The sequence below is a fragment of the Myripristis murdjan genome, chromosome 11, assembly GCF_902150065.1.
Source record: "Myripristis murdjan chromosome 11, fMyrMur1.1, whole genome shotgun sequence".
Taxonomy (NCBI): Eukaryota; Metazoa; Chordata; class Actinopteri; order Holocentriformes; family Holocentridae; genus Myripristis; species Myripristis murdjan.
The window spans coordinates 10,831,926-10,859,680 of record NC_043990.1 but is presented as its reverse complement, the minus strand read 5'-3'; the positions used below and the strand labels follow the sequence as shown (position 1 = coordinate 10,859,680).

The 27,755-nt window shown below is 43.2% G+C and overlaps 1 protein-coding gene across 4 annotated transcripts; it reads right to left on the bottom strand.

Moving 5' to 3' along the window:
• ago4 (argonaute RISC component 4) lies at nt 1–27,755 on the bottom strand. Of its 4 annotated transcripts, none has more exons than XM_030064254.1 (19): nt 27,572–27,755; nt 20,819–20,990; nt 20,284–20,404; nt 18,756–18,937; nt 17,520–17,656; nt 15,598–15,732; nt 14,516–14,603; nt 14,167–14,314; nt 13,875–13,994; nt 12,413–12,574; nt 9,220–9,368; nt 8,388–8,572; nt 7,962–8,121; nt 7,182–7,353; nt 6,587–6,730; nt 5,834–5,968; nt 5,642–5,743; nt 4,973–5,172; nt 1–4,354 (listed from the first exon to the last, which is right to left on the bottom strand). In XM_030064254.1, the coding sequence occupies exons 1-19, from the start codon at nt 27,588–27,590 to the stop codon at nt 4,246–4,248; spliced, it is 2,640 nt and encodes an 879-aa protein (XP_029920114.1). In that variant the 5' UTR covers nt 27,591–27,755; the 3' UTR covers nt 1–4,245. The 4 variants fall into 4 exon arrangements, with proteins under 4 accessions (XP_029920114.1, XP_029920115.1, XP_029920116.1 ...); XM_030064255.1 differs by having other exon boundaries at nt 9,220–9,353; XM_030064256.1 differs by having other exon boundaries at nt 12,446–12,574.

Here is a 27,755-nt window from a genome sequence, read left to right as displayed (position 1 = left end):
TGTTATAGGCATAAAATACCAATTTATTACTTTGCACATTAACACAAGTAATTCCCTGCAGGCTAAAAAAAACAAAAAAACAAAAACAAAAAAAAAACAATAAACAAAAAAAGTAATTTAACATGTCACATAATAGCAATAACAGCAAATGATTGGGCAGCCTGGTGGGCGGGGCCAGAAGGAGCCCCGCCCCCTCAACAGGTCAGAAAGGGTTCTGTTTCCATTCACAGAATCAGATCGAGCCAATTCCATGGTTCTATTGCTATTGGACAATCACACACAGCTCAGAGACCACTAGCAGAAAAAAAACAAAGAGCAGAACTATAACAAACCCCAAATTAGAACCAAAAAAAAATAAAATAAAATAATAAAATTAAATTACACAATACACAATGTCAAATTACAAATCCGTTAAGATATAACAATATATCAAAGTGAGAGGAATTTAAAAATAAATCATGCTCTCTTTCTATTGGGGCACAGAAAGAATTACGGATCTTCTTTTTTTTTTTTTTATAAAGGTTAAAAAGAGGTAATCCTGCTCCGTGGTTTCGCCATGTGGTGTCGCCAAACCACCTCACAAAGAGGAAGTGCGTTTGCGGGCGGTCAGCAGAGGTGCCGTGGAGACAGGAGAGCCCCGAGAGGCGTGGCCATGGGCGCAAACCAGGAACGAGGAGACAAAACAAACGCTCGCTGCGCTAGCCTGGCCGGAGGAGAGGGGGTGGGCCTTTAACGGGTCCACGTTTGAAGAAAGTACCTCGTTTGAATTTGGACACGACGCAAAGACCGGGCCCCCCCTCACCTCACATAACAGCTTGTACCTCCCAAATTACTGACATTTGTGTAGGAATCTTTAAAATACATCTTAGAGACTGGAGAAATATTGCTAGCCTAAAAACAGTCTCACTAAATTGATAAACATTTACCCCAAAAAAGACTTTATATGTTTTTTTCTCTCATAATAAATATGATTCTAAAGAGTTTTTTTTTTTCTTCTTTTTAAAAGGACAATACTCTGGCATGCAGGCGAGCAAAGTCTACGTTACTTTAAAAAAAAAAGAAAAAAGGAAAAAAAAAAGTTCTCAGAGCCTAAGGAACTATTCCACCGAATGCACATTCCCACTGATTGATACAAGCAAAAAAAAAATAAAAAATAAAAAAGTACAGAGACACAATAGCGAGAGTAGACCAACAGCCACGAGAAGAATTATAGCTTTGATTTTCCACGTTTGAAAACCAGATTTTGGGTTAATATTGCTTTGCAATGCCATGTTAAAAACAGGGAGTGATCGCTGATCCTGCTGTGTATCGCTTCGCGAGAATATCCTGCAGTTTAGCCGTTTTCACGTATTTTGAGGAATTTAAAGCATCATAATCGCCCCCAGTAGAGATGCCAGATAAAATATTCAACCACTGCCCACCTGGCTCGGTAATACTAGTGCACATTTTGAAAAGACAAATCTGCCCCCTTTTGAACGAAGAAATCTTATTGCATGCAATGCCTGGACGACACCCTCCCAAATCCCCAACTAGCCCCCTCCGTCTCCTGCCTCTCCGGCCCTGTCCAGTGCCAAAGCCCACGCCATCAACAGGCAGGCGCCCAAACTCATTCATAGCAAACCTGCTGCTTTACGGGTGGTTTATTACAAAAGGGTTTTCACTGAGCTGTCCCTCCTGTTGAGGCGTGTGCGCTGACGATCCCGTGGCCTCTCTAACCCCTCTCTCTCTCTCTCTCGCTCGCATTGTCACCGTCATTACTGACTCACACCACCGGGGGGCATCACATGTACGACCGTCACCAAAGTCACTGATGCTGAGATGACATGACAACAGCTTGCCAAGTATTAGCACAGGGGGGTCCAAGGGCAGTGCTTCTGCTTACAGTCAATTCATTTAATCCGGTGTTAAAAATGCATAAAAATATGAAACAAACACCATAAGTAGTATAGACTTTTTAGATGGGTATACTTGTTCAAATACACACAAACAGTAATAGAAACCTTTTTTTTTTTCTCCTAAAAATTCAACTCACTGCCTATGGCGAACCTCTTTTAAAAACAACTCTTAAATCCAAGTTCACTCTGATTTCAATCCCTGATTGTCTCCATCTATCTGATCCCAAACAGCTCATACCAGTTCATTTCACGCACACGGTGAAAAAAAATCTGTTTCACCGGAGCGCGAGTCAGAGTGCTACACGATACGTCAAAACAGCCCTGTCAGAAACTACAAACGGAGCGTGAATTCATCCATCCCAGGGCCTACTTTCTCTCGCCATTGGCCAGAATGCTACAAAATATTTTCCAACCCTAAGCTCTACCCCTTAATCTGCAGCTCCACAACTTAAGTCTATTCCTGAAGTCATACTAGTTAACTACACAACTGGCTCTGCTGCCGGCCTTAAAATTTCATCACAATACTAACAACATTAACAACAACAACGATAAGAACAACAACATCAAGGGTAAACTACTAATTCTAAACAACAGTTTTTAAGATAACCACAAAACATCTTATATTAAACTCTTACAAATCTGCTTTGTTGATTCTTATGTATAAATGCATAAAGGTACGAGAGATTGAGAGTGCCCTCTGTTGCTTGCCTAGCGTCCCGGGTCAGTGCAATGAATTGGCCAGTATTAGCAAAGGAGACCTCAAAAAACTAGGTTTGTTTCCGGCCCTTAAAAATGGAAAAGAAAAAAAAAAAAAAAAGAAAAAAGAAAGAAAGGCTACTAGCGCCTTCTTCAAAAACAAAACTTTAAAACAACTCCATGCAACGTCCAGCAGTGTTATTGTATAACCTTTCAGATAATCAGGTCCAAGGATTTTAAAAAAGATCCCGCTTTTCACAGAGACAGCAAGGCGAATAAACCGATACTCTGTCTGTGGTTAATGCCTTCAGCCATTCAACAGGTCCCAATGCCGAGCCAGAGTCACAGGCTAGACCACGGTTACTACTGCTACACGTCAGACCTGGGATCACCCACTGCTTGAAACGCCTTCACTTACTCTTTGTGGGATTCGTTGATCTTGTGAAGCACGAAGGAGCAGCTGGCTCCAAAAAGTGCGAGTCCCACCCGTCCTGCCCGCTCGCAGGTTAAAGCACAAGGTCAAAGTAAATGAAGAATTTCAAGTGATACGTGACCCAGGGCTGCTACAAATACCCACACCAGCCTCCGTGAGGCCTGTATAAGTCATATGTCACAAAGTTGCTCTATAGATGTAAATATATGTTATATATGTACTGTATGTGTGAATATAAAAACAACAAATCTGAGGCATTTACAGCAGTTATCTCCTTGATTTCCCTTTACAATTCAGTGGCCTGCCATAAAAGACATATGCGCACACAAACACACACCCCACACACATACAGCAGTAAATGTATATACAGAAACACGCACGCACGCACGCACACACATACATACACACACACGCACCCGCACAGACTTGAGCACTTATTCTTTGCTAAGATGGGAAGAAAAGTAGTAATGGGCATGGACACCCAGGTCACCTCGCTTGTAAAAGACCGTAAAGGAGAAAAAGTTAAAACACACGCTCATAAAAAGGAAAAAAATATATATATATGTATATATATCATTCTCAAAAGGTCAACTCCCCCACACCTCTTTTCATGCAGAGTTCCCTCCCCACCACCCAAAAAACCCAAGACCTTGTGACAGATTTTGCCCAAAGGGGCTTTGAGGTAAAAGTAGATAAGAGTCCTGCTTAGCTGGGAGAGCTAAAGAGCTGCGCTGACACCGAGAGTGCCAGTCCACTCCCTTGCTCAGTGTATCTTACAAAAACAAGAGTACAGACATTCAAATCGGAATTAAAAAAAACAAAAACAAACTCAAAACAATGGCTCAACTTGTATGTGTGTATATGGTTTGTTTTTGTTTTTTTTGTTGTTGTTGTTTTTCTTTTGTGCATTGGAAACCCTCGGGTCTCTCAGTGCTGGATTGCTGGTTAGAGAGGCGGCTTGATCAGGAACGCCGGTTGGAGTTTGTCCCACGCGACAAAAACTTGCTGGACGGTGGAACGCGGCGGATTCCCCTGGTTTAGAGCCGCTTTGGTACAGATTTAGAAAATGATTTGAGTGTGAGAAAGAGAAAGAGAAAGAGAGACAGACGACAAGGAGAGATAAAGATACAGGAGAAGAGAAAGACTGGCATAAAGATACAGACATAGACAGTGAAAAGGAGTCAGCAGCTGGCTGGCTGGCTGGCAGGCGTGCTGGCTAGCTCAGGCGAAGTACATGGTGTGCTGGGTATCATAATGGATCTGAACTGCCTTGGCCAGTGCCTGGGGGTCCCGGCCATTACTCTGGCCCGATACATGGCTGCCTTCCGCACTGCAAGACAGAGAGGGGCAGATGTTAGATTAGATTGTGTAAGGAGTTTGAGTGGAACACAAAAAGCAGGAAATAAGGGAAGCAGGCAGGAAACAAGATTGCACATTATCAATGACTGGGAGCCGTGTGCCTGGTGGCAGGTAAGTGGTCAAGGGCCGTGCCAGTGAAAACATGCACCCCTGCTCGGCCGGGATCAAATCCCAACACAGCTTTCTCTCCTGCGATTCCCTTTCTTAAAAATGCTACATCTCCCTTTTAAAAACAATGCAAAGCACTGGAAGCTACATGCCCTGCAATCACGCTGGAGAGAAACTGTTAATTTGTGATATAATGATGTTTGACTGAAAGACAGAGGGCTCAAAGGCAGCAGGTAAATACGTGGTAAAGATGAGCAAAAAGATGCATGAGGCGTTTGAACCACTCAGTAATGAGATGCATCTTCCCGCGAAAGTTTTGACCTTTAACACTGGAACATCACCTGATCAGTGTATCACTTTTAACAACAGCCCTCCAGCTTTTACCAAAAATAAAAGAGCAGACGCTGATATATCCCTGGCATTTCTCCTTCTTGAACAAGAATCACAGATGAAGGCCCCTGTGCTGCTCGTGCTGCCTCACCTGTCGTGGTCTTTGTCCACCAGGTGGTAGCGGGCACGGAAAGCCACTAGCCTGGCGTAGTAGGCCGGTGCTGGGATGGAGACGGAGCGCGTGCAGCGGACGTAGGTGTGGCACAGCTGGTAGGTGAGGAGCTGCAGTTCATCAGCCGTGAAACAGTTGTCGTCCCAGAGGACGTGGTAGTGGGAGGGACGACTGGTGCCCTGAGGGAAGACAGAGCGTCCACAGCAACATGTCAATATTGCACAAATACTTTCATGCGACAAATCATTCAGTGTCATGCATAAAACTATCTAATTTTTATTATTATTAGATATTATTAGATAATAGGTAAATGTAATCAAATGTTGATAATAGGAATTTTCAAACCAGCAATGTGATGGGTCAAAGTGGCATTTCCACCATGCTGATTCCCATAAAGCATTGCAAGCTAACTCTTGTGATAGTCACAGTTAATTAGCAGTCTCTTACATCACTACGGAATTCAAGAGAGAAAATAAAAATTTAATTTGTGTCATAATTTCGGTATGCTGTGTGTAAGATGGTTACAAATTAACAGTTACCCTGGATTATTTGGCAATCTGAAATATTCAGCTGACCGCATAGTTCTCCTCTGGGCATCACCTGTCAATCTAAGCGTGTGAGTGTGTGTTAGTGTGTTGTAGCGCTCACCTGAATCCCAGCATGGCTGCACAGGTAGAAGTCGAACTCGGAAGGGTGTGTGATGGTGCTGTCCACTGTGGTGCCAGCTGGGACGTTACCGCTCTTCCCGACCTGCAGGGGGCGACCAGTCAGATGAGACTTCACACACACACACTTTCACACACAGGGACATGTTATGACTGAAAGAGAACGATTACTGACCCGCTCAGCTTTGTCGGAGCAGAAGAGGCGTGTGTGGTGGCGTTTCTGGACCACAATGTAGGTGATGCCCGGCCTGTAGTCCTCCTCCAGACTAATACACGCTTTCCGGATGGCAATCAGCTCCGGCCACGCAACCTAAAAAACACACATACACGAGTTTGTGACTTGATTAAAGACAGCCTAATCAGTGCTACCTTTTCCCTGAAGACAGAATTATAAAGTAACCAGCAAATTAATACTGAGAACTGCTGTCACAACATGGCTTGTGACCCAAAGAGCTGTTTTCTAGTGGCACTGCTGTGTATTTGCATTATAAAATATTCATAAAAAGAATGCAACCCATGGGACGAAGAAGGGCGTGTGTCTTTGAGGTCAAGTCTTGAAGCAAAGAGAAAATGTTGCAAGTAGTAGCCAGACCGTGAGAATAATCTCACTGAATGTCACCCAATTAAAAAAAAAAAAAAAAAAAAAAATCAGGCAGCAAAAACATAATTTACTGCTTTCTGCTGGCACATTGCCATTTTGTACCAGGGCAACTCTCTTGCTCAAACATTCATTTCTGATTAGGAGAAGCAACTGCAGGCGTCTGGGACTCACATGTGCAAAATGCCACCAATGAGGAAGCAACAAGCTCTACTGGACTGGCTGCAAAACACCCTGGCAGTCATGAGAATCAGTTTCTACAGCTTTATCGTAAACATTAGGTGGAAAAGACGGCACACAACTGGTTATATCGACATTGCCATAAATCACCTGTTTCATCTGTCCCTCGGACACTCCCCCTCGGTAATAAATGATGCGTGTGGGCTTGAAGCGCGTGGACTTGTAGAACTGGATGAGCAGCTCCCGCACCATATTGGTCAGGTCCTGGATGACCTCCTGGCTGAAGAGCTGCTCCTGAAAAGCCAGTGATCAAGCAGCGATTGAGACCCATACAAAGACGAAGACATTCTTAAAAAAAAAAAAATCCTAGAAATTGCGGTATTAACATTTACAATCAAAACTGATAGGAGTGATATAAAATGTGGGCGTGAACACACAACAAACCACATCCTATACAATGAAAACTTTAAACAGTCAAACAAACAGTAATGAGCCGGCTTGATTAGGCCAAAATGATCCATTTAAACTCAACATAAAAACACTCAAGTAGATCCATTATATTCATTTGAAAGGAAGTAGTTAATCATACTCAATAACATCCCTTAAAAAGGTTTTCCAATAAGGTTAGGAGCATTATCTAGAATCTGAATATTTCAGTAAAATTTACATTTACCAATTAAAATTTGAGTAAAATAATCATCTTAGCTGTAGGTTTTGAATATGGAAAAGTAAACACATCCAGTACCTGGGACAGGTCTTGTCGGGACGTCTGGACCCGCACCGTGGCGCAGTAACGGCTGGGGTGGCCGTCCATGCTGCCCACCACCGCCGCGATGGACGGCTTCTTCCCATCACCGGCTGGAGGGTGTGTGACGTCGGCACCCAGGAAGATGACGGGCTGCTGGAACACAGAGGGCCTGGACACACACAGGACGGATACAGAGAAAGAAAGGGAAAAAGAGTCAGTAAGTCGTTGTTTGTCAGAGGACTGTAGAGCGTGGGTTTGATTCCAAGAACAAGAACGGCTCATTTTCAAGGAAAAAAGGGCAAGGCACTCCACGAATCAGTTAAACCTTTGATTTGGTTCATCATAACTGCGTGAGAACTCTGTGCCAAATGGACTGACTGACTGGCCTTAAACTGACTGGTCAAGTGGAATAACAGCATTTTCTGGCGACATCTTGGTGCTGCTGGACACAAAACTCACCACTTCCTGTGCACTGGATGAGTTTCCAGGAAATAGCTACTTCACACATGTTGGGAACAATGATTATAAACGCCTTCACAAATCACACTGGCAGAAAACAGACACTTGTTTGCATGAAAATGGATTATCATAAACTGATTTGTGGAGTGCTTTAGACTGCTCTTTCCGCCCACATGATAACCAGAGGACCCTTTTTAACCTCCAATCTGAACTCCAGTGAAGACAAATATGTGTCTAGTGCACGTCGGGTCAGTTCATGTCCGATTCAAACTGATTTTCCGTTTAAAATGAAAATCTAACTCCATGTTGGCGGCTCACCTCTGATGAGGCACCAGGACGTTATTGATGCCCCCGAGCTTGGCGTTGATCTTGAGACAGAGGTTGGACAGGGTCTGAGGGGACGTCTTCACCACGTTCTTCACCTGGACGCACTGGGTGGCCATGCCGAGGAGGGTGTCGCCCACTCGCTTCACCTCAGCTGCAGAAAGGCAAGCAAACACAGGCACCACATCAACAGAAGCCAAAAGTGAAGCTTTGCTTTGTGATAAGGCAGTATAATAAATTATCTACAGTATAATAAACTAATTCCCAGATTCTGAATTTTTTAAAAAAATTAAACACACCTAAACTGCATTCCATTGCAACAGCCCTGCCTTTATTTTATTCCCATACTTTAAAAGGCTTTGCACCTTTTCCTTGTGCAATACAAAACACATGGAAACAAAGGATTCATTAATTTCTTACCATAAACAGGCGTTTTGCCGGGCAGGATGACGACTATGAGCTGCAGGCCTACGTAGGACATCTTGAGGTGTTTGAACATGGGCTCCACGCTGTCGGCTCCCTGGGCGTATTTACAGAAACACGGCTGGCCCTGGATGGGCATCCCAGCGTCCTTGGAGATCTTTCGAAGCTGGTCAGTGAAGCTCCTGTTGGAAATTACACAGCCCATGAGAAATCAGCAGCATTACCAATCTATATTACTTAATTTTACAATTCATTAGTTGGTGATTCGGTTTAGGAACGATTTCTTTTTTGGAGCAATTCAAAATGATTAAAGTTTGTAAACAATGGCTCAGTTCAGCACTTTTAGCAAAAATGTTATGTCCATTAAATGCTTTTTTCCTCTGAAACGTGAGAAAAATAGTAATACCATAATGAGACAACACCATTACTTAAACATTTACTGTAAAAGAAACAAAATGCTACAGTTCGTTTTGCTCGCCCTGAGGTCTTTATTTTATTGTTTTTCATCAATCATGAATGATTTGATTCAAAGCAGGCCAAGGTCAATGTTTGTTTCTTTTAGCAGGTCAAATCAGCATTATTTATAACCCATGCATCGGTGCAATGAATGAATTGTTAAACTGTTTAGAAGTAGACACTGTCTGGGAACGGCACAGATAACAGGCGTATGTACAATAACTAAATGTATCAGAGAACACAACAGTGAAATGAGAAAAACATCGGATAAAGTCTCGTCTGTTTTTGCCTCGGTTTGTAACTTTCTCTTGTCCTTGTGCAGTAAATGTCCCAGACGATTATAAAGATTATAACAGCAAACGGCACGACTCACTTGAGCAGGTCCTCTCGACACTGTTTCTGCGGGGCGAAGCAGGCCACGGCCCAGACCTTGATCTCGATGCCGGCGTAGAACTGCTTCCCTCTCATGTCCCACACGCCCTGGTTGGGCGTGGCCACGGTTTTGTTCTGCGGAGAGAGTCCCTACTCTCTTAGTCAACCCCCCGGTTAGACGAGCCAATACAGCAGATAGTAACACAGACCAACCCACAAATACAGATTCCCTTCTCGTAAAGGACATTAACTTTCCCACCCAAATGGACCACGTGCATGTATGTGGCATAACATTTTGTTAAGGCGTCACACAGATCAAAGTGTTTTAATCACAATGAAAGGCCTCAGACCAGTTTGAATATATTCAGCGTATCTATACAGCATCATAATGAAATGCATGAATATATCAAATATGAAACTGGTCTGAGGTTTTTCAGTGTGCAGTGGAATATTTTTATCTGTGCGTGGACTGTTGTTCCTGCCCTGCTGCTGCGCACAGGGCGTCCACAGACAACACTATGCATCGTTAGGCTTGTTTGGAGGAGAGAAATGTTCAGGACAGACAGAAATTATTACAGATAGTCTCTTTTTCTTCTCAGAGCAGGAGTATTGTCAGTAAACAGTGAACATGAGGATTGCATTTATTCAAAAAGACATCTGACACTTCACAAGTGTTCCTGTTTTGAAAGAGTGTAAGAAAATATGAATCCAGAGGAACAGCATCCTTGTGTGCAGAGACACATTTTCAAGTCTTTTTGTGATGTCCTGAAGGTTCCTCTCTGCACCGCAAGCCATTAATATTAATATTTCATTACAAAACAAATCTACAGGCGACTATCAGCACCTTGGTTAAAATTACAGACAGACAATCATAATGCCTGTGGAGCTACAGAGAAAATAAGACTGTTGCCTTTCCCATCTCAGGTGTTGTGCGTTCAGTCACTTCAGGAGTATTCAGCTTTTTTTCATGGAGACTCTGATGCAACTATAATCAGCACAGTGCTAAAATGAGGTGTGTGTATTTCCATTCATACCGAGTGATTGTGGCAATGGGAAAAGCAGTCAGTCTGCAGTTAAAAGCATTTCATTGGAAGGCGATTAGACTCAATATCCCAACATGCAGAGGGTCAAACCCTTCAGTGAGCGTCTACTGTAACAGATCGTAAATGAATCAACAGACAGATCAGCCAGCCGACAGAGGGATTGCTCCTGGCATTGCCAACTAAGAAAATGATCTTATTGGCCCAAATATAAGACAGTATTTTTTTATCTGGAAATTACATCTGAAAAAGTGAGGTTGTCACTATGCATTCAACACAGCAGATGGCGAAATGGTGCTAGTTAGGGTGAGCAGTGAAGACGGACAGGACCGCTGTAAAAAAATAAATAAATAAATAAATAAATAGTAGTAGTAGTAGTAAAAGTAGTAATAGTAAAAAATAGTCTTGAAAGGAAAAAAAACTGTGGTCAAAAAGAGTTAGGCTAATGAAAATTTCCATTTTCATTTTTTTCAGTTTTATAACAATCTAACCTTGGGTTCTATGGTAGCCTACTATTAGACTATATGTTTGCTGGTTAATGCACTTTTTAATGCACTCAAATGTTTTGAATGATCTAAAATATGCTGTAAATCAGCCTACCTTTCTGTATTTATGGTTTATTTATTTAATTTGTCAGATAAAATTATTTTCTTTCATTAAAAGAAAAAAACAAAATTTGCTCTTCATTTTTCCAAAAACTGATGCTGAAATAAAAAAGGCAGGATCCTCTTGTAATCAGTGTTGTCTTATATTTGGGCCAGTGCGGTATATCAAGCACCAATCTGTTTTCATACTATGAAAAAAACAACAAAATTAAGAGTAAGCTGGCCAAAGCCCTCAACATTCATTTCAAAAGACGGCAGATCCAATTTCCCCACAGGGATGATTCAAGTTTTATCTCACATGAGAAGAACCACTGAACGCTGTGTTATGTTATTTGTAGTTAAGTGTGTTTGCGTAAAATGATCTAAAATCTACAGCGTTTCCATGCATTTGATTTTCATTTGGAGGGTAAACAAGCTTCACTCCCTAGATATTAAAAACAGTAAAAACAAGGGCAGTGCATGTTTCAAAGTGACTGTGCTTAAACACTGGGTGGCAAAGAGTCTGATCCTCCTCCAGCAGGTATCCCCCACCCCCACACTGCCTCCTTCCACACAATCCTTGAATCACAATTCAGCCTCTAACCCCTTACCACTAGGCAAGTCTCAATGGATTTGAGAGGTATGAATAATAATAACAATCATAATAATAATGCACAAAAGTGTAATTTTGGCTCAGATAAAATGCTCCCAGTTGCATCTTCCATTCACAAATTAGGGACAATTATTTTTAACCAGCATTACAGTCTGCACAGTGATGAACACAAAACCTCCCCTTATAAATGCACCACCCAGTCTTGTCAGATTTATCTCCTTGCATAATGGCTAGGGACCATTCAATGGCTGATTTAGGATTCAGCGGGTGCAAGTCAACAATCTGCAGTGACGTCCCCCTCGCCGCCTTTCCTCCTCCCACACAGACACTAGTGAATGCAACAGATGATGCTCGAGTCATCATCTATAGGCTCTATGATATTTCTACCATTTAGTAGATACTTAGAGAAGGAAAAGACCATTCGAGAGGAGAAAAACACATCAGACTGCTGAGATGCACCGCAGGATTTTAAACACACGGGGCCAGCTCCAGGTCTTCCATGTCTGCCAACGTCGCAGCTGTAAGCCAGATCCACCCACCACCTGAATTAGTATCGCTACACATGGGATTAATTAATTATCTGGTTCGGAATATATTAGGTAAATTAATTGTTTAGTGGAAATAAGCAGTGATTACAGCAATAAATTCGCCACTGGTGTTATTTTAATTGTTTAAGATTCATCCACCAGCCGTTTCTTAATTACACGTGGCTCGGAAAAAATCCGCTGTTCAATCACTGATCAAAACGGGTTCAATTAACAGTCTGTTTATTAGGATGACTCATTTGTCTCATTTATTCCGTCTCACCCGTCTGATGGGTGAGCTCTGCCGACCTGGAACACACCCCACGTTCCCAGCATTCACTCTGTCAATGTTCCCCCGTCCCCCTCCCCTCCCTCTCCCGTGCCCCCCAGTCAGGCTTGCGCCCTCAGAGTGCAGCCCCTGCCCAGTACTCACCCTGCCACAGTCCCTCCCTGTGTCTGTACTCACCCGGCCCCCATACTGCAGCATGGGCGCTGGGAGGACACGCCCCGTCACCTCCGTCATGTCGTTGTGCACCACAATGCCAAACTCCTTCAGATAAGGGTCTGGGCCCCCGACCATGCTGTTGCTTTTGACCTGGAGGAGAGGCGAAAAACAAGGAGGAGGGGGTTAAAGACGGTTGTAGGCGAGTAGAGGAGCGAGGAGAGGAAGAAGAGGAGAGTCATAACGAGAAGGGTGAAGAACAGAGAGTGGAAGGAGGGTCAAGGGGATTGAGGAAGAGAGAGATGAGAGAATGCAAAGTGCTTAAACGGGAGTGCAAAGTGGTGTGCTGGTGCTCCCCAGTCAAACATGCCTAAATAACGAGCCGTGGCACTTAATAATTCAGACATTTCACAAATACAAATATCAAGGTGTGTTTATATCCTGCGTTTAATCCTTGTCTTTTAACCAGTAAAGAAGCACATTCAAAAGCTGAAATTGCTGCAGTTCATTCTTCAGGGCAGGGGTGCATATCAAAGAATTCAAAACATAAAGAGGTAGTCTCACATAATGAGGACGGCAACTCCCGAAAATTAACTGCAACAGTGTCTTCAACACATGAAAGCTCTTTTTTTTAGTATTGATTAAAAAACAAGATATAAGCTTGGTGCATTTCAACATGATAAAGGCCAGCGCTAAATAATGAACAGCAGCACTTGATATTCAGACATTTCACAAATACAGAAATCAAAGTGTGATGAGTTTATATCCTGCGTTTAATCCTTGTCTTTTAATCAATAGAGAAGCACATTCATACGCTGAAACTGCTGCGGATTGTGGGTGTACCTTTAGATTAGAAAGCCTTTGAATTCTGTATCAGTTCTTAAAAAAAAAAAAAAATCTGTAGCCAACACAAAAAGTTCAACAGGGCTTTTGTACATACTCTGTAAATGCTATACACCTTTGCAACAAAAAAGCTTCTCATTCTGGCTCAAAGAAAAGTGATTTTTTAGTCTGATGCTATTATTGGTTAAAAATCAGTGCTGAATGCTCTGCCATCTGAAATGTGTTCACTGATTTTGCATCGTGCTCAAAAAAAAAAAAAAGTGCAAGAGCTGTGGTGAGGGGGGAAACAAAAAAGCAAAAGCAATCACGTTCACCACATATATACGGTTTGGTGAAATGAGGACCGCCCAACCAGAGTTTCAGTTTCGACAAGAAATTTTACAACCCTAGTAGATGAGACATAATAAACCGGTAAAACTAATTTCTTGAGAAGTTTATCGATTGCCCCCAAAGTTTAGGGCCGTGTTAAAGAATCAAAGAAAGCAGGTTTTTTTTTTTTTTTTTTGGTCAAGTTCAAAGCAGCAGCTATAATTCGGAGACAAAATAATACACTCGCCTGCTGCACCGGCTGCATTTTGCACTCCCATCCCAAAGGGGAAGCATCACTCACCAGTCTGCTGATCTCTTCCTGTCTGTCAGGGGCTGAGCGGGCGGTAGCTTTGATCATGGTGGACGTCTGGTTGTCTGTCAGTTTCTTGATACAGCGCTGGCCTGCCACTATGTTACAGACCTGCAGAGCAACAAAAAAAGCCCCATGTCATGAATATAACTGCAGGAATGAGGTCACAGGAAATGAAAGGGAAAAAAAAATTCACCCACAAAAGGTGAACAGCGGTTTGGTGTCCAACCTAATAACTACATAAGACGAGTTAATGTATCAAAGCATGCAGCCTCGGCCTCACCTCGAGAGGAAGGTAGGTGTGTTTCTGTTCCTGCCCTACTTGAAGACAGGGGAGGTGTGGATACTTGAGCTGCAGGCTGTACTTCTGCTTGAAATACTGAGCTACCGTACACTCCATCGCTTGGCCGTTCTCAAGCTGCAACGGGAACCTGTGAAATGGAAAACGTGGGCGAACCACACAGAAATGCATATTCATATGTGAAACCCAACAGGAACATATGAGCAAATCCTCGGTAGTTTCATATTTATTAAAAGGGATTGAGATTCTTGCGTTTCTTACTTGGAACTGAAATGTGATAAGCCAACACGTATGGGCAGACAAAGTCGATGTGTGCTGGTGAGGCACTTACGTTTGGTGGCTGGCAGGGCGACGTGTGACATTGCAAACGCGATACTTCCTCTTCATCTGACCACAGTGTGTGACCTCAACTTTCAAACCTGCTCAAAACATAAACACACACGGCACAAACAGGGTGGCAGACTGGTGAGAGAGAGTTTCTTGGCAACTGCATTCTATTTAGAGTTGTAGCTGATGGCAGTCCAGTTGAAAACAGCTAAAACTGCAGTCAGCTGTTGTTTTTTTCTTCACTAGCGACTAGGATTCACATGGTGTCAAGGTGTTACTGACTTTCAGCTTTCTGGAGTTCCTCTTCAGATGTTTACCACAAACCAGCTTTTACCCGGAAAAAAAAATGGGCAATTTAACATCAAACTATCCATTTTGGAATGAAAACAAGTTCTGAAATCTGCCGGTAGCTCACGCAAGACATCTGGTAACATTCAGCTGAGCGAGATTTTATCTCCCTGATGAAGAGAGGGAAACAAAGACAGACAAGAGACACAAGCTGGCTGCCTCAGGTCACTATCTTGTGAATTATACACAAACAGCATGGCTTGATTCAGGTTTTTAGCTGTCGCAATTTGTGTGTGCTTCATAAAACACACAGTTTCAGCGTAACACACGTCAGACTCCTCCAACTGCGCTGCACAGGGTCAAATGGCACCTGATGTCTGACTTGAGACAGCCAACTTTCAGTTTGAAGGCAGATCTGCCAGCATTTGCTACTATGAGAGAAATAAAAAAAAAAAACATGTGCACCGGCATTGGTGTAGCTTAAGCAGTGTGCATTTGTAGTGTGTTTTGCAGCATGTGTGTGAGAGTAGGTGCAGTTTCTCTTGTTTATATGCACTGTATGAAAGACAACTGTCATTTGCCTTGCAGGCCCACACCCACCTGTAACCTCACTGGTAAATTTGATAAGTTAAGAGTCATTAAACCGGTGTATAATGTGTGTGTGAGTTATTGGTGTAGGCCCTTCTTTGACCTCTGGTTAATCCAGAGATCCACCAGGGGTCACTAGGTACCCTTATGTACAGTGTGTGTGTGTGTGTGTGTGTGTGTGTGTGTGTGTGTGTTGTAATGCATGCCCACCTCTTATCTCCTTGGTGAATTTGACGCGTTGGGAGTCGGTGAGCGGTTTGGTCTGCTCGTTGATGTTCTGTATGTCTAGCACCTCACACATGAACTCGATCACAGGTTGGGCACGGTAGAAAGCGGTGGCTGAGACTGCAGGGTAGAGCAGAGGAAACATATACATTATTATTCATCAGTAAATCCTATGAATCAATGGCTATTAGCAATCAGATTCAATCTATAAACCAGAATTACAGAGCTCACGTCCCGGACTCGGACTCGAGCACAGATGACCGACTCAGACTTGGACTTGTGCGTTATCTGCCTTTGAACTCAGAAGCCGTAGTTAGGGACTCATATTGTTTTGCTTTTTCTTTTTTTTTTTTTTTTGTCTTTATCACACAGAGGTGTAGAGAGTTACTTTACTTCCAAAATGAAGTAGTTCAACTTCCTCCCACCTGCTCACATGTGCAGCCCACAGGAAACACCCAGAGCAGTGCGCCAAGCATTTTGTTCCTACAGTAACCACTCCTAATAATGTCATTTGAGTCATTTTTGTGAAGTTAATAAAAGGTTACTGATCACTATATTTGTTTCCTCTGTCAAAATTGGTGGCTATCAATGTGCTTGAAGGAAATCCAGTTAATAAATGTTTAATGTATACCTTTTTAAATGTATGTATGCTCTTTCACTGTGGCAGCTTGAAATATCAACATGCACAGGCCCAGGTAATGCAGACTGAACTTGGACGTGACTCAAACTCAAAATCGGTGACTCAGACTTGGACTCAACTTGAAGTGTGAGGACTTGTGCCTCGACTCCGACTCAAGGTCTTAGCAGCTTGACTACAGGACGTCCTCCGGGGGTCTTTATTAGAAATGGTTGTTTTATGTGGTGTTAAAAGATCCTTTTACCACTGGCACATCTGATCATCTGTGTTACAGTCAGAATGTCACCGTCCTGCTTCGAATACATCACATTTGTACATAGGCTAACACATTTAGGAGAATCTAAAATAAGTATTAAGCAGAAGTTGCATGTTGACATTAACATCAGTTGCTTTTCTAAATTAGTTTGCTACCTTGTTAGCTAACAGAGCCAGTCTGTTTAGAGGAACTGAGCAGATGCTTTAAGCTACAACTTGTGCACCGGTGGAAAGAAATAAATACTAGTGGGGCAAAGGTTACACATGAGACAGTTTCCTGCGTCACTGCCACCTAATTTTGTAAGTAAATGCACTGTAGTATTCACTTTTATCTACAGCATTACCACACTACAATGATCTCTCTCAGTCTCTTTTTTTTTTTTTTCTAGCCCGCTTGTTATACATTCAGCTATTATTTGTGCACAGGCAGCTCTCCACTGGACCTCCGTGATGGCACCAGACGCTGCCGCCAGCAGATTTGTGACAACTGCAAAACTTCTATAAAAAGATATTAACTGTGAGTCTGGCTTTACATGGTGCAACCGAAACGCAACCTCAGCTCCATATGGGTTTGGTGGCATACCAGCAGTAAAAGTTTCATTTGCAACCTGCACCCAGCAGCATGGGGGCTGCACTGTGTTAAAGGCAGCCTGGCAGACGAGGCACGGTATGAAGTTGTGGCTGATGCTGACGGACAGTGAAGAGGAGGCTCATGACACACAATCAGCTGCTGATTATTTGTGATTCCATGCATACAAACTCAGGAATTAAATCATGTTTTCTGGCCACAGCAGAAAACTGTGGCAGTGCCTACGTAATGCATGATATCTATCAGTCATATCTGTTAACAATATAAAAGCATGGCCCAAAATGCAATATGCAAACAGCAGTGTAAGAGCTATTGTCATGTTGCATCAAGAGCAAATTAGTTATTTTCATTTTTTCTTATATGAATGCACTCTTGAGGAAACAAAATGATTATTTGAACCACAAATACAAATGCAGCAGGTCTTACCATCGATGTTGAGCATCATGTTCCACATGGCAGGACGGACAGACTGATGGAAACCGAACCACACCTCCCTGCCCCCGCCCAGGGGATGGTAGTAGCCCTCCGGCGGGGAGAAAAACGAACGCCCCACTGGAGTGTACCTGTACGTACAGGCACAAAAAGACAGTGACAGAATCCCATCAATGCACATCCGTCATCTGAATGAAAAATTTTTCCACAAGAGCACCCTCTGCTTTTGAAGCCAGGCTTGATAACAATCATGAAAAGATCGAAATGGCTCCTTCAATTATGTTGCAGAAATTGGATTTAAACTCTTATAAGCTCTGACAATACAACTGTGTCACAGTGTCCTGCTGCTTGTCAGTGTTCTCCAATCTCCCTGCAACATAATGCTGGCTGAATAAAAATAAGTAATTAAAATGAAATAAATCAAAAAATATGCAAAACATTTCATTCTTACCTATAAACAAGACAATGTGTTGAAATACCCTCCACACACAAACAAACTGGGCTCATTTTTTAAGAAACCGCAGTAGCCCGGGAACCCAGAGTGTGAGTAAGAGTTTAGCAATCTTACAACTGTGCCAGGACACATACATTAAGTATGGTGACATCTCAAAGCAATTTGAATTTCTGGGTACAATATTTGGTGGTAATAGCATTGTGTGACCATCTGAAAAGGCTTGCAAATCAACATTCAAAAAGGTATTAAATCTAGCAAGTATGTCTGCGAAAATGCTAATTTAATTTGTTTGATTTGGGTAAACCACTGGAGGAAATAATCTAGTAATTAGAGGTAAATATTGATAAAAGATGAACCGGAGCATAACCGAGTGCTCAGGATTTCCTCCAGGACTAGTAGAGAGTGACTCATGTTAAGCAGGTGTCATACAATATCCCGAAACGAGTCAAACACATTTCGCAATCCATTTGCAGGGACGAGGCAACAAATACATCAGGAATGCAGTCCCGTGTGGTTCAGTGGTTAGAGTGTGGCAACGAGCAAATCAGGAGGCGGGAAACCAACTCCCTCAAAGTGTAGTCATGATACCGCACGCTGGATAAACACATTCATCAACCGGCATATGCTGAGGTATTTCTTGTGGATATGATCAGGAAAACACAAAACAGCGGGAAATGACAATACGGTGGGAAAAAAAAAAAAACAGAAGGAAAGACGGCGTCTCTCCAACACGAGGAGATGGATGGGGAAGGAAATGTGTGAGTGAGCCGCGGTACCTCATGGAAGGCAGGTGCCGTGTGATGACATCCAGGGCCTGAACGGAGTCCTCCGGGACCTCGTTAAGGTGACCGGACAGGGCCTCGAGCAGCATCTGCAGGCTGACCACAGACACCCACTGCAGAGACACCTTGAACGTCTGATCCTTCCCCTCGCCAGGCAGGGTGACCTCCAGATCCACCTGCGTGAGGAGACGGGACAAGAGTTTAGAGAGAGATTTACATTTCAGTGAAAACAGAGAGACAGAAAAAAAAAAAACAAAGAGGGGCTAGTTTAAATTCATTCTGCTGTGCTTTGTCGCTGATACAGCCGATGTAAAAATGCAAAATTTCCATTAATATAACAGCAAATCAGGAGGTGTAAACAAACGGCTTTTAAGTGGGAATGAATAAACTTAATTTGTTTTATTGAAAAAAAATTGATTCAGTTCTTTTTGCGCACAATATATTAAGGGAAATAACAAGGGAAATATTTCAAACATTTATTAAGTTTAATAGAGAACGCATGCCTTTTATTTACACTGCAACACACATTTGTGCTTGGGATTTCACCGGTGCCACCACAATCTTCTGCAGTTTCCCACTGAGCCATTATTAAAAAAAAGGAAAAACCCACGGCTCAAAAAAAAAGCCTGATAGTGCAAAAAATGCCATTTGGAAGTAACGTTTGTGTAAATGGAGCGACAAGAGCCCTGTTAACGCTGCTTTGTGTGTTGGCTGGGGAGAGAGGGGGCAGGGGGAGCAAACCAAGCCACAATTCTGACTGTGGATGCTGTAGCGGATGGGCTGTCCATTAATGGCGCCGATAGAGAGCCAATTTATTTTGAGGAAAACTTTAAATTTATACCTGAAAAACTATTTGTAAGAACAAAGAAGTTAATCTGTATTAAAGACCAATGTTTCAGTGCCTCCCCCTGGCAAAAATATACACTAAAAATACGAACATTATGTCTTTTAACAACTTGACAGTACTGTAAATATAATAAAACAGCGATAATTATCAATACTTTTCTCCCAACGTATTGATTTTTCAGAACGGCATACTATCCCGGCCCTACTTAAGATCACATATTGATCGTATAACAGCAATAAAGTGTCTCAGAGTGGAAATTCCCCAATTATTGTCTTGTTTAAGGAGAACTTCACGGCGGCAGATGTTTAGCGGTAGTCGCTCTACAATGCAAGCTCTGCTGCATCGACACCGTCTGCCTGCCGCTCAGCAACATGTGCCTGTACAGATTGGTGGCAACAAATTTCCTCATGAAAAAACACAGAATCTATCCTTTCCTCAACAACCCGATCTGCGATTTGAAATTCCACGCTGCCACCTCTCCCGACCCATCGCCCCAATTTAAATGTCCACCGTCTCCTCACTAAAATATCAGTGGTTTGGATTCTTAAATGCCAAATATCTCTCCATAAATGACAATCTCCTTAGAGTGCTCATGAGGTTTACGAGCAGCGTTTTCATTCAGACCCATATATCCATCCACGGACACGCAGAGGGGGAAGTGTTCAGTGTACCAACCCTGTCTCTCCCGATCGGCAGCGGATGTGCTGTGTACATGTTCCTCTTCCCGTCGTAGCCAGGCTGCCGGTCACCAAAGATCTGCATCTTGAAGTGCCGCACCATGGTGTCCACCACCTCCCTGTGGGATGGAGGCAACAGGTTAGCAAATTATACCAACAATTTATATTGCAGTTCAAAATCATTTCAGGCAACCACTATCATTTTAAACAAAATATTTATGTCAATCGCATGTAGAAAAAAAAAGACCTGAGCAGTTTCAAATTGCCAAAGAACATGATGTTCTTCTGCCACATTTGCCATTTACTAGTACTAGAGCTCCCTTCCCCTTACAGCTGTGCTCTTCAATAAACACCCCCCGCCTTTCGCCTATGGTCACCCAACTGGGAATGAATTTTACATCACAAATGGAGGCATGTGTCCTGAAAGCCTAAAATTTTCCAAAAACCATAGGGAAGAAAAAGTCAAATCCTTACATATGGCAACAACCATTCACCGTTTGAGTCTTCAGCTCTCACCCTGCCAGCGTGTTTACCTGTTGACCCTCCGAGGCCGTTTCTCAGGCTTGATGTCGATATCATAGTGATAGACATCAATCTTGGGAATCTGCACCTGGAAGTGGTTGGCCAGCAGGCGGATGGGCTTCCCCACTGTGCCCAAGCCGGGACGCCGTGGAGGCTGGAACAGAGTGGAAGGGGCAGGCGGGCCTGGAGAGGAGAGAGAAAATAATTATTTCTGTAAAGGGCCAGAAGTGTGAAAGAGCTCCCAGTATAATATCACAATAATTAATACCTATTGCTCCAAGGAAATCATTCAGTGGCGTATCATTAGGTTTATATGGGCCTTCACTGGTATCTTTCATGATGCAAATAAGAGTATCAGTACTTGACAACAGGGCTCGGCAATATAAGTATCTTAATAATTAGAGCTGCATGATATATCGTTGCAGCGTCGACAACACAATGTGTACACGTGCAGTCGTCACACTGAAGCACGCCCGATGTCAATTAGTGCACTCCACTTGTCCATGCCGGTGTCAGAGTCGCATTCATGAAACCAGAAGTGGAGGAGTCCAATCTGATTTCTGTGGGGGGTGATAGAGGGCTGAACCAAGTGTGGTAGACACAGGAGGGTTTTTCATTTTATTAGAGGAGGATAGATATCATCTGGGACTTTGAATATCAATATTGCAATATGGTATGTGTTGTCTTTTCCCAGTTTTAAAGACTGCATTACACTAAAGGAGCAATTTTCTGAATTCAGACCGTTCTCTAATTTGTCTCTACCTGTTTGGTCATCATATCCACATTACCAATGTGGATATGATGAGTGTAATATCATTTGAAAGCACTAACAGTCATCCCTACAATCTCAATATTGGGGTATTCAAGTAAAAGATATCATGGTTTTTACCCATACTGCCAGGCACTGAAATATTCGTAACTTTTGTCCATTTAAATTGTGAATTAAAACCCAGTTTTTTAAAAATACTCTCTTTACAGCTTATATTTATCAGAAGGAATACAGTCTACACACAGAAGTGGTAATCCCTCAGATAATGGGAGCTTGCCATTTATTTTAAATGTTATCAAAGTTGATGAGTGGTGTGCGTCTATCTTGCCACTAAATGTCAAATTCAAAAGACTGTAAAAATGTGGTTGACCTTACGCCAAGCTGGTTGCGGTGGATTTGTCCAATACCACCTGCTTGAATGCAGTGAAACGGCCTCACAGCCAAAGACAAACGCACAGTCGCACACACGCGTTTAGACTGATCCACTACACTGGCCCCTGACCTACATAGGTCAACAAGGGGCTGGCGAAACAATGACCCTCAATTATCCTTCATCCCGCCCCCTCGCCCCACCCCGACAAACAGGGCACCCGCCCCACACCCCGAAACAAAGGCCAAGCTCCTCTCAGACAGACAGCAGCAGGGCCATATGGGGGCTGCTGCGGCGAGGGGCAGGGATTACCGTTACACACAGAATAAAACACGCCACACATACACACATACACACACTCCACATAAGCACCATCCCACTCATACACATTACATATGCACATGCATATATACACAAGCCACTGCACTCACCTACCTACGGTGTCCAACCCCATCCCCCACCATGTCTTGAATTGTCATGTAAAACCTGCCGCACTGGAGGCATATTGACACTTAACACCTTTGTTACCAATTAAAACACACAGTACAGTTACTTTGAAGACCACAAGCCTCAGTTACCTGCAGTGAACCTTACAATAGCTCATATAATGGTCAGTACCAAATGTAGACAGCAGCATCATTTATGTAAGATAACCACCACTGCAAGAGAAAATCAAACTGAAATAGCCATCGTAATTTAGTCTTACTAGTATCTAAAACTAGTAGTCCAACTGTTTCCAAAGTAATGAATAAAAACGTGATTTAAAAACATTATGGCACTAGAATTACAACTTAAAACATGTCTGAGATCTAAGCAGCGACAGATACGGGACAACATTAGAATTATCACCCAAAGTACCACAATTGCGTGAAATTATCTAGCAAACACCGGTAGTGAACATAGCCTTGCGTACTATCTTTGTGCTATCTGTTAAGCGTTCACTCTCGCTACTATTTTTGCCAATGAGGTGTCGCTCTCTGCAACTTTGTCTGCAAGAAAGGGAGAAAAAAAAAAACACCTCTTGGCCAAGTCCAGCTGAGACAAAGGAGGACAGTAGTAGTACAGTCAAAGTGTACTCAAAAACAAACAATGCTATAGTAATGGCGGTATGGAAGGAGGCTGGGAGGCAGGGGAGGGGATGCGAGGCTGCTTAATGCTTTTGTCAACTGACAGCTAGGAGACTGTGGGGGTCCTCCTGAACTCCATGCACCCACACGCTCCAGTTAGCAAGTGAAGCGCGAGAGCACGGACAATCGGGACCCTCCCCAGCGCTTCCTAAAAACACGCTTCTCAACGTGCCCTCAGCCACCCCCGGGCCCCCAAAACACCGCCCCTTACTCCCTGCCGCCTCCGCCTCCGCCTCCTCCTCCTCCTCCTCCTCCGTGGAAACAAGCTTGTTAGCTGTATTGTATTATCCCTGAGCTTTACAAAAGGACAATGTATGTGACATGGTTGTCTAAAAAGTAGCCCTTTGTTGGAGACTTGCTTTATTTTGAATTATCAAACGATGTCAAAGTCATTACGCACATTACTGCTTCTTTATCCCACTGTCCTGATCAGCTACAGCAACAGGAGAAGCATCAAGTGTGCGTGGCGCGCCATGTGCATAGGTCTATACTGAAGCTATGCTAGTTTGGTGCCGTCATGTGTACATAGAGCCTATATAAAACAAGCATGTGGGTGTACAACTGTATGCATGTTCTGTGCCGTTAATGCTCGTGTTAGATGTGGATTCTATTCTTGACCAGGGCTGCCTGGAAGAAGAGATATTGTATCTCAATGGGACCTTCCTGGATAAGCAAAAATAAAAATGTGTGAGTGTGTTTTGTGCCACACATGCACAAATCGTCTCCTTATGTGTGTTTGTGTACATACACATGTATATATGTGCATGCACTCCAGGACAAGGGTCACAGTCTGTGCACATGGAGTGCAGCAAGTCCACGGCCTTCCTCTTCCACTTTCACCAAAAACAGAGCTGTCCCTATATATAGCCTCCTCAGCTGCCACATTACTAGGTCTGTGTGTGTGCGCGCGCGTGTGTGTGTGTGTCTGTCAGCATGAAATGCCTGAACCCATCCCTCTTCCACAACCCAACATGTCTACTTACCACCATCAACTCCTCCCCCTCCCTCTCTGAGTTTGTCTGATAATGGAGTTTCTAACTAGAACCTCCCAACACTGAGGTCAAGGCTGCATGGCAGTGTTTTCTCTTCATTCAGAGCAGTTTAGGCTTAGTTTATTTGTGCATACAAAACAAATAGTGTAAAGGGTTGTGAGCCAATACAAACTCTGCAGGTGAGAAAAGAAAATAACCAGCCTTAAAAAAAAAAAAAAAAACTCCCGCTACAAAACAGGTTTTAAAAAAAATATGGCCAACAAAGACAGCGGATAACAACAGAATAAAATCAACAAAATGCATGAGTAAGAAATTAGAAAGAAGAAACAGAACGATACTTGGGTAGATACTGGGCCATACAGCAGAAAGTGAATTTTTACTGATGCAAGACAAAAAAAAGGAAAAGCAAATATTTGTCCCATGTTTAGCATTATTGTTTTTAATCATGATGAATTATGCCATCAAGAATCAGATTAGAGCCACAACCGACACAAGATGTGACTGGAAAAATTAGCACTACTAGGAAAAGATTCTGGAGAAACACTGCTGCATCATATGACCATCCAGGCCATTCAACATCATCCATTACTTAAAATAGAAATTACTTAAATAGAAATGAAATGTACAAAAGTAGCACAGGAATGGCTATCAAATAAGGCTCACTGTTTCAGCTGCTTTCTAACAGTGCACGAACCCTGGGTCTAACCTTTGTATTTCTGCAATTATTGGTCAAGTTTTCTTACAACAGTTGTGGGCTTGTCGCGTGTCGCTGAGCCATTTTGTGTTTTACACATCTGTTTGGCAGACAATTTACGCAATATTCAAGAACACCAGGTTAACAAGGGCCTGTGCAGCCATGTGTGTGTCTGAGGGTATAACATAAATAACTGCTCATTTACATTTAGCCAAATAATCAGATAAAGAGGTCCTACGCAGGCCTGGGTAGTTTAGATTAAAAATGAATTAAAAAACAAAAACAAACAAAAAAAAAAAAACTCAGAGCTGCTGCCTCTCTGATAGGCGTAAATTTATCTTTTGTGGCATAATAAATGGCGCACGCAATGGAGGCAAACAAGTGCCGTGCCTGTGTCTTTCCACTTGGAGCCAAGTTGACCAATAATCAGTTCAAGCAGCAGCACATTATTGGTTCATTTTACCGCATGGTTTGATTGCAAAGATTATCCGCTGCCTAACCGTCTTGGTGTGCTGTTTTCTCAGTTGGTTGTTGTTAAATCATTAGATCACTGTGCTCACACTTGCTAGGAGCGGCTGGCTATTCTCATAGAGCCTGCTAATGCTACAATGTCCCTGGTAACCACTGAGTGTGTGCGTGGAGAGACAGTTGGGCTTAATCTAAGCATGAGGATGATGGCGTGGCCTGGCGATGACTCACAGACTAACAGCGCTGAGCGGGGAGCGCGTTCACCCCCACACACCTGCAAATCACCTGGATTAGGGCACTTTGGTGGACTGTACAAGAGTCTGGATCGCTGCCAAAGAATTACCAACCGACCATTCACAAGATGGATATCATCAGCAGCTTGGTGTAGTGAACATAAGTCAAATGTGTTGCTGTATCCTTCAGCGGCAAATAATGTAGACCTTTAAGATCTCAAACAAATTCCACCTTGCAATAAATCTGTGAATGTTTACGTTGAGGTAAATAAGCCAACATATTAAGAAACTATTGGCACATCACATCATTGCATGCAACTCTTCTTCAGGCCCATGCCTAAAGAATGGCAGCCATACTAAGGCAGAGGTCACAGAGTGCATGTTTCTGGAGAAAATCCCCACAAACAAACCATAGGAGGCCCTGGTGTTGAAAGATGCTGCAAGATGAGATATCCAGCTGGGGTGCAAACTTGTAACCATCCTGCTGTCAAGATCATCCAGTCACACACAAATAATAAGCAAGTCTGGTGCTACTGAATGAATATGAATGAATATAAATGGTGGACAAGCTCACTCAAATGCTGTTAAACCCAGATTGCGACTAGTTTGTCTGTATCGACCAGTCACTTTTTCTAAAAATCTGCCTGTTGAAAACACTAAAGGTGGGCGCTTTATTTTATAATAAACCCCCCATTGTTTTCATGGGTGAAAAAAAAAAAAAAAACATAGTTTCTTGCAGTAATTATGCATCAACATGAGTCAACTGCAGCTCACACACCTGTGGAGGATTGTAAAATATGTCTCTCCAAACAATGCTGCAGGCCCAGATGCAGCACCTTGCATCTGTTCAACCATCTTTGAATATGAAGCAACGCCAATTTCCTCCACAGAAATGCTTAATTTTTTTTTTTCACCCTACTACAGTACCACCGTCCTTCACAAGCTTGTGGGCAATGTGTGAGGACATACAGTGAGTAAACAAAAATAACCCATCGCTCCATTCTACAATGTCCAAATACAGATGTCAGGTGATCTCTGCTGCAATTCATTTGTCATAAAGGTGCTGTCCACGAATGAAAAGCAGATCAGTTGCAGGAAAAAAGGTTCCACATTATATATTTTACAGGTAATGAGGATAAAATGCATTGTGTGTGTGTGTGTGTGTGTGTGGCTGGGTGTGATTTGTGTGGCATCCGCTCCTCCGCATGCCCTATCCTCAGATCTACAGTGCATGGCTGCAAAATAAGTGCCTTTGTTATCATATAGGAGATGAAGAATATGAGCTGGCCTGCAGATCCGATCGATAAAAGCGCCATCCATCGCTTGTGTGCACGAAGGGCGCATGGCTGCTGCTGCTTCCCAATGAGAGGCGCGCAAACCGATGACAGCCACACACAATAACAATGAATTACAAGTCACAAAATGTGCCCGCCAGGTTGTTTAGCTCCAGTAACATGTGTTTTATCGGGGATTCGTTTTTTTATGGCTCTCATCTCGGATGGACAAACAAGCACCGTGAGCGACAGACAGACACACTGTTCCCGATGACGAAGGTTCAAATTTAACCACGCACGATTTGACGTTTGGAAAATGAATTTAAATACACCGTACTGGCGAAAGCATTAAATTTCGACGGGGTTGTTTGGGCCGTACAAATAAGCGTGGTTACGGTTTTGTCGTGAAATGAACACAAACAGCTATGAACGTAAACACGGGCGACGCGGAAGGAGGAAGGAAGGTCCTGGTTAAATCCCCACTCACACACACACACACACACACAATGCCAGCCCCGACACGAGCTCCGACGTGCTTCAGATAAATAAAGCGTGCACACATAATTGGATAATCGAAAAAAAATTAACTCGGAAATACACGTTACATAACAAGAAATGCCCCGGGTTGGGAGCGGGGCTTGCTCTCGGGGTAAATATTGTGTCACACGGGCTGGGCCTCGGCTCGGCTCTCGGTTTGTTTTTCCCCCAGAGCTTCGAGGCCTCACTGCATCCGCGGCCACGAGTGGAGCGACGCATTTGCGCACACGCTCCCTACACACGGGTCGCTCTCCTCCCCGCTCGCTGCGCTTCTCGCCTCTTTTTCTATTTTTTTCTTACCGGGTCCGAGCGCTTCCATGGCCGAGGGCTCTCTCTCCGTCTCTGTCCCGGCCTGGCGGCTCCGTACCGACACTGAAATTGGGGGCGGTATCGCGAAGCTGAAGGTGGCTAATTTAAGAAAGGGAATATAGATAGATGCGCGGATGACCAGCGATGCGTTGTCGACTGACTGACTGACTGACTG

Bases quoted from the DNA above. Each gene is read 5' to 3' on its own strand.
- ago4 (XM_030064254.1), bottom strand. The intron at 18,938-20,283 runs GTTGGTACACTG...CTCCTCACGCAG, and splicing joins TGCCGATCGGGAGAGACAGG to GTGGATCTGGAGGTCACCCT. The intron at 9,369-12,412 runs GTGAGTACTGGG...CTAAGAGAGTAG, and splicing joins CAGGGAGGGACTGTGGCAGG to GGACTCTCTCCGCAGAACAA.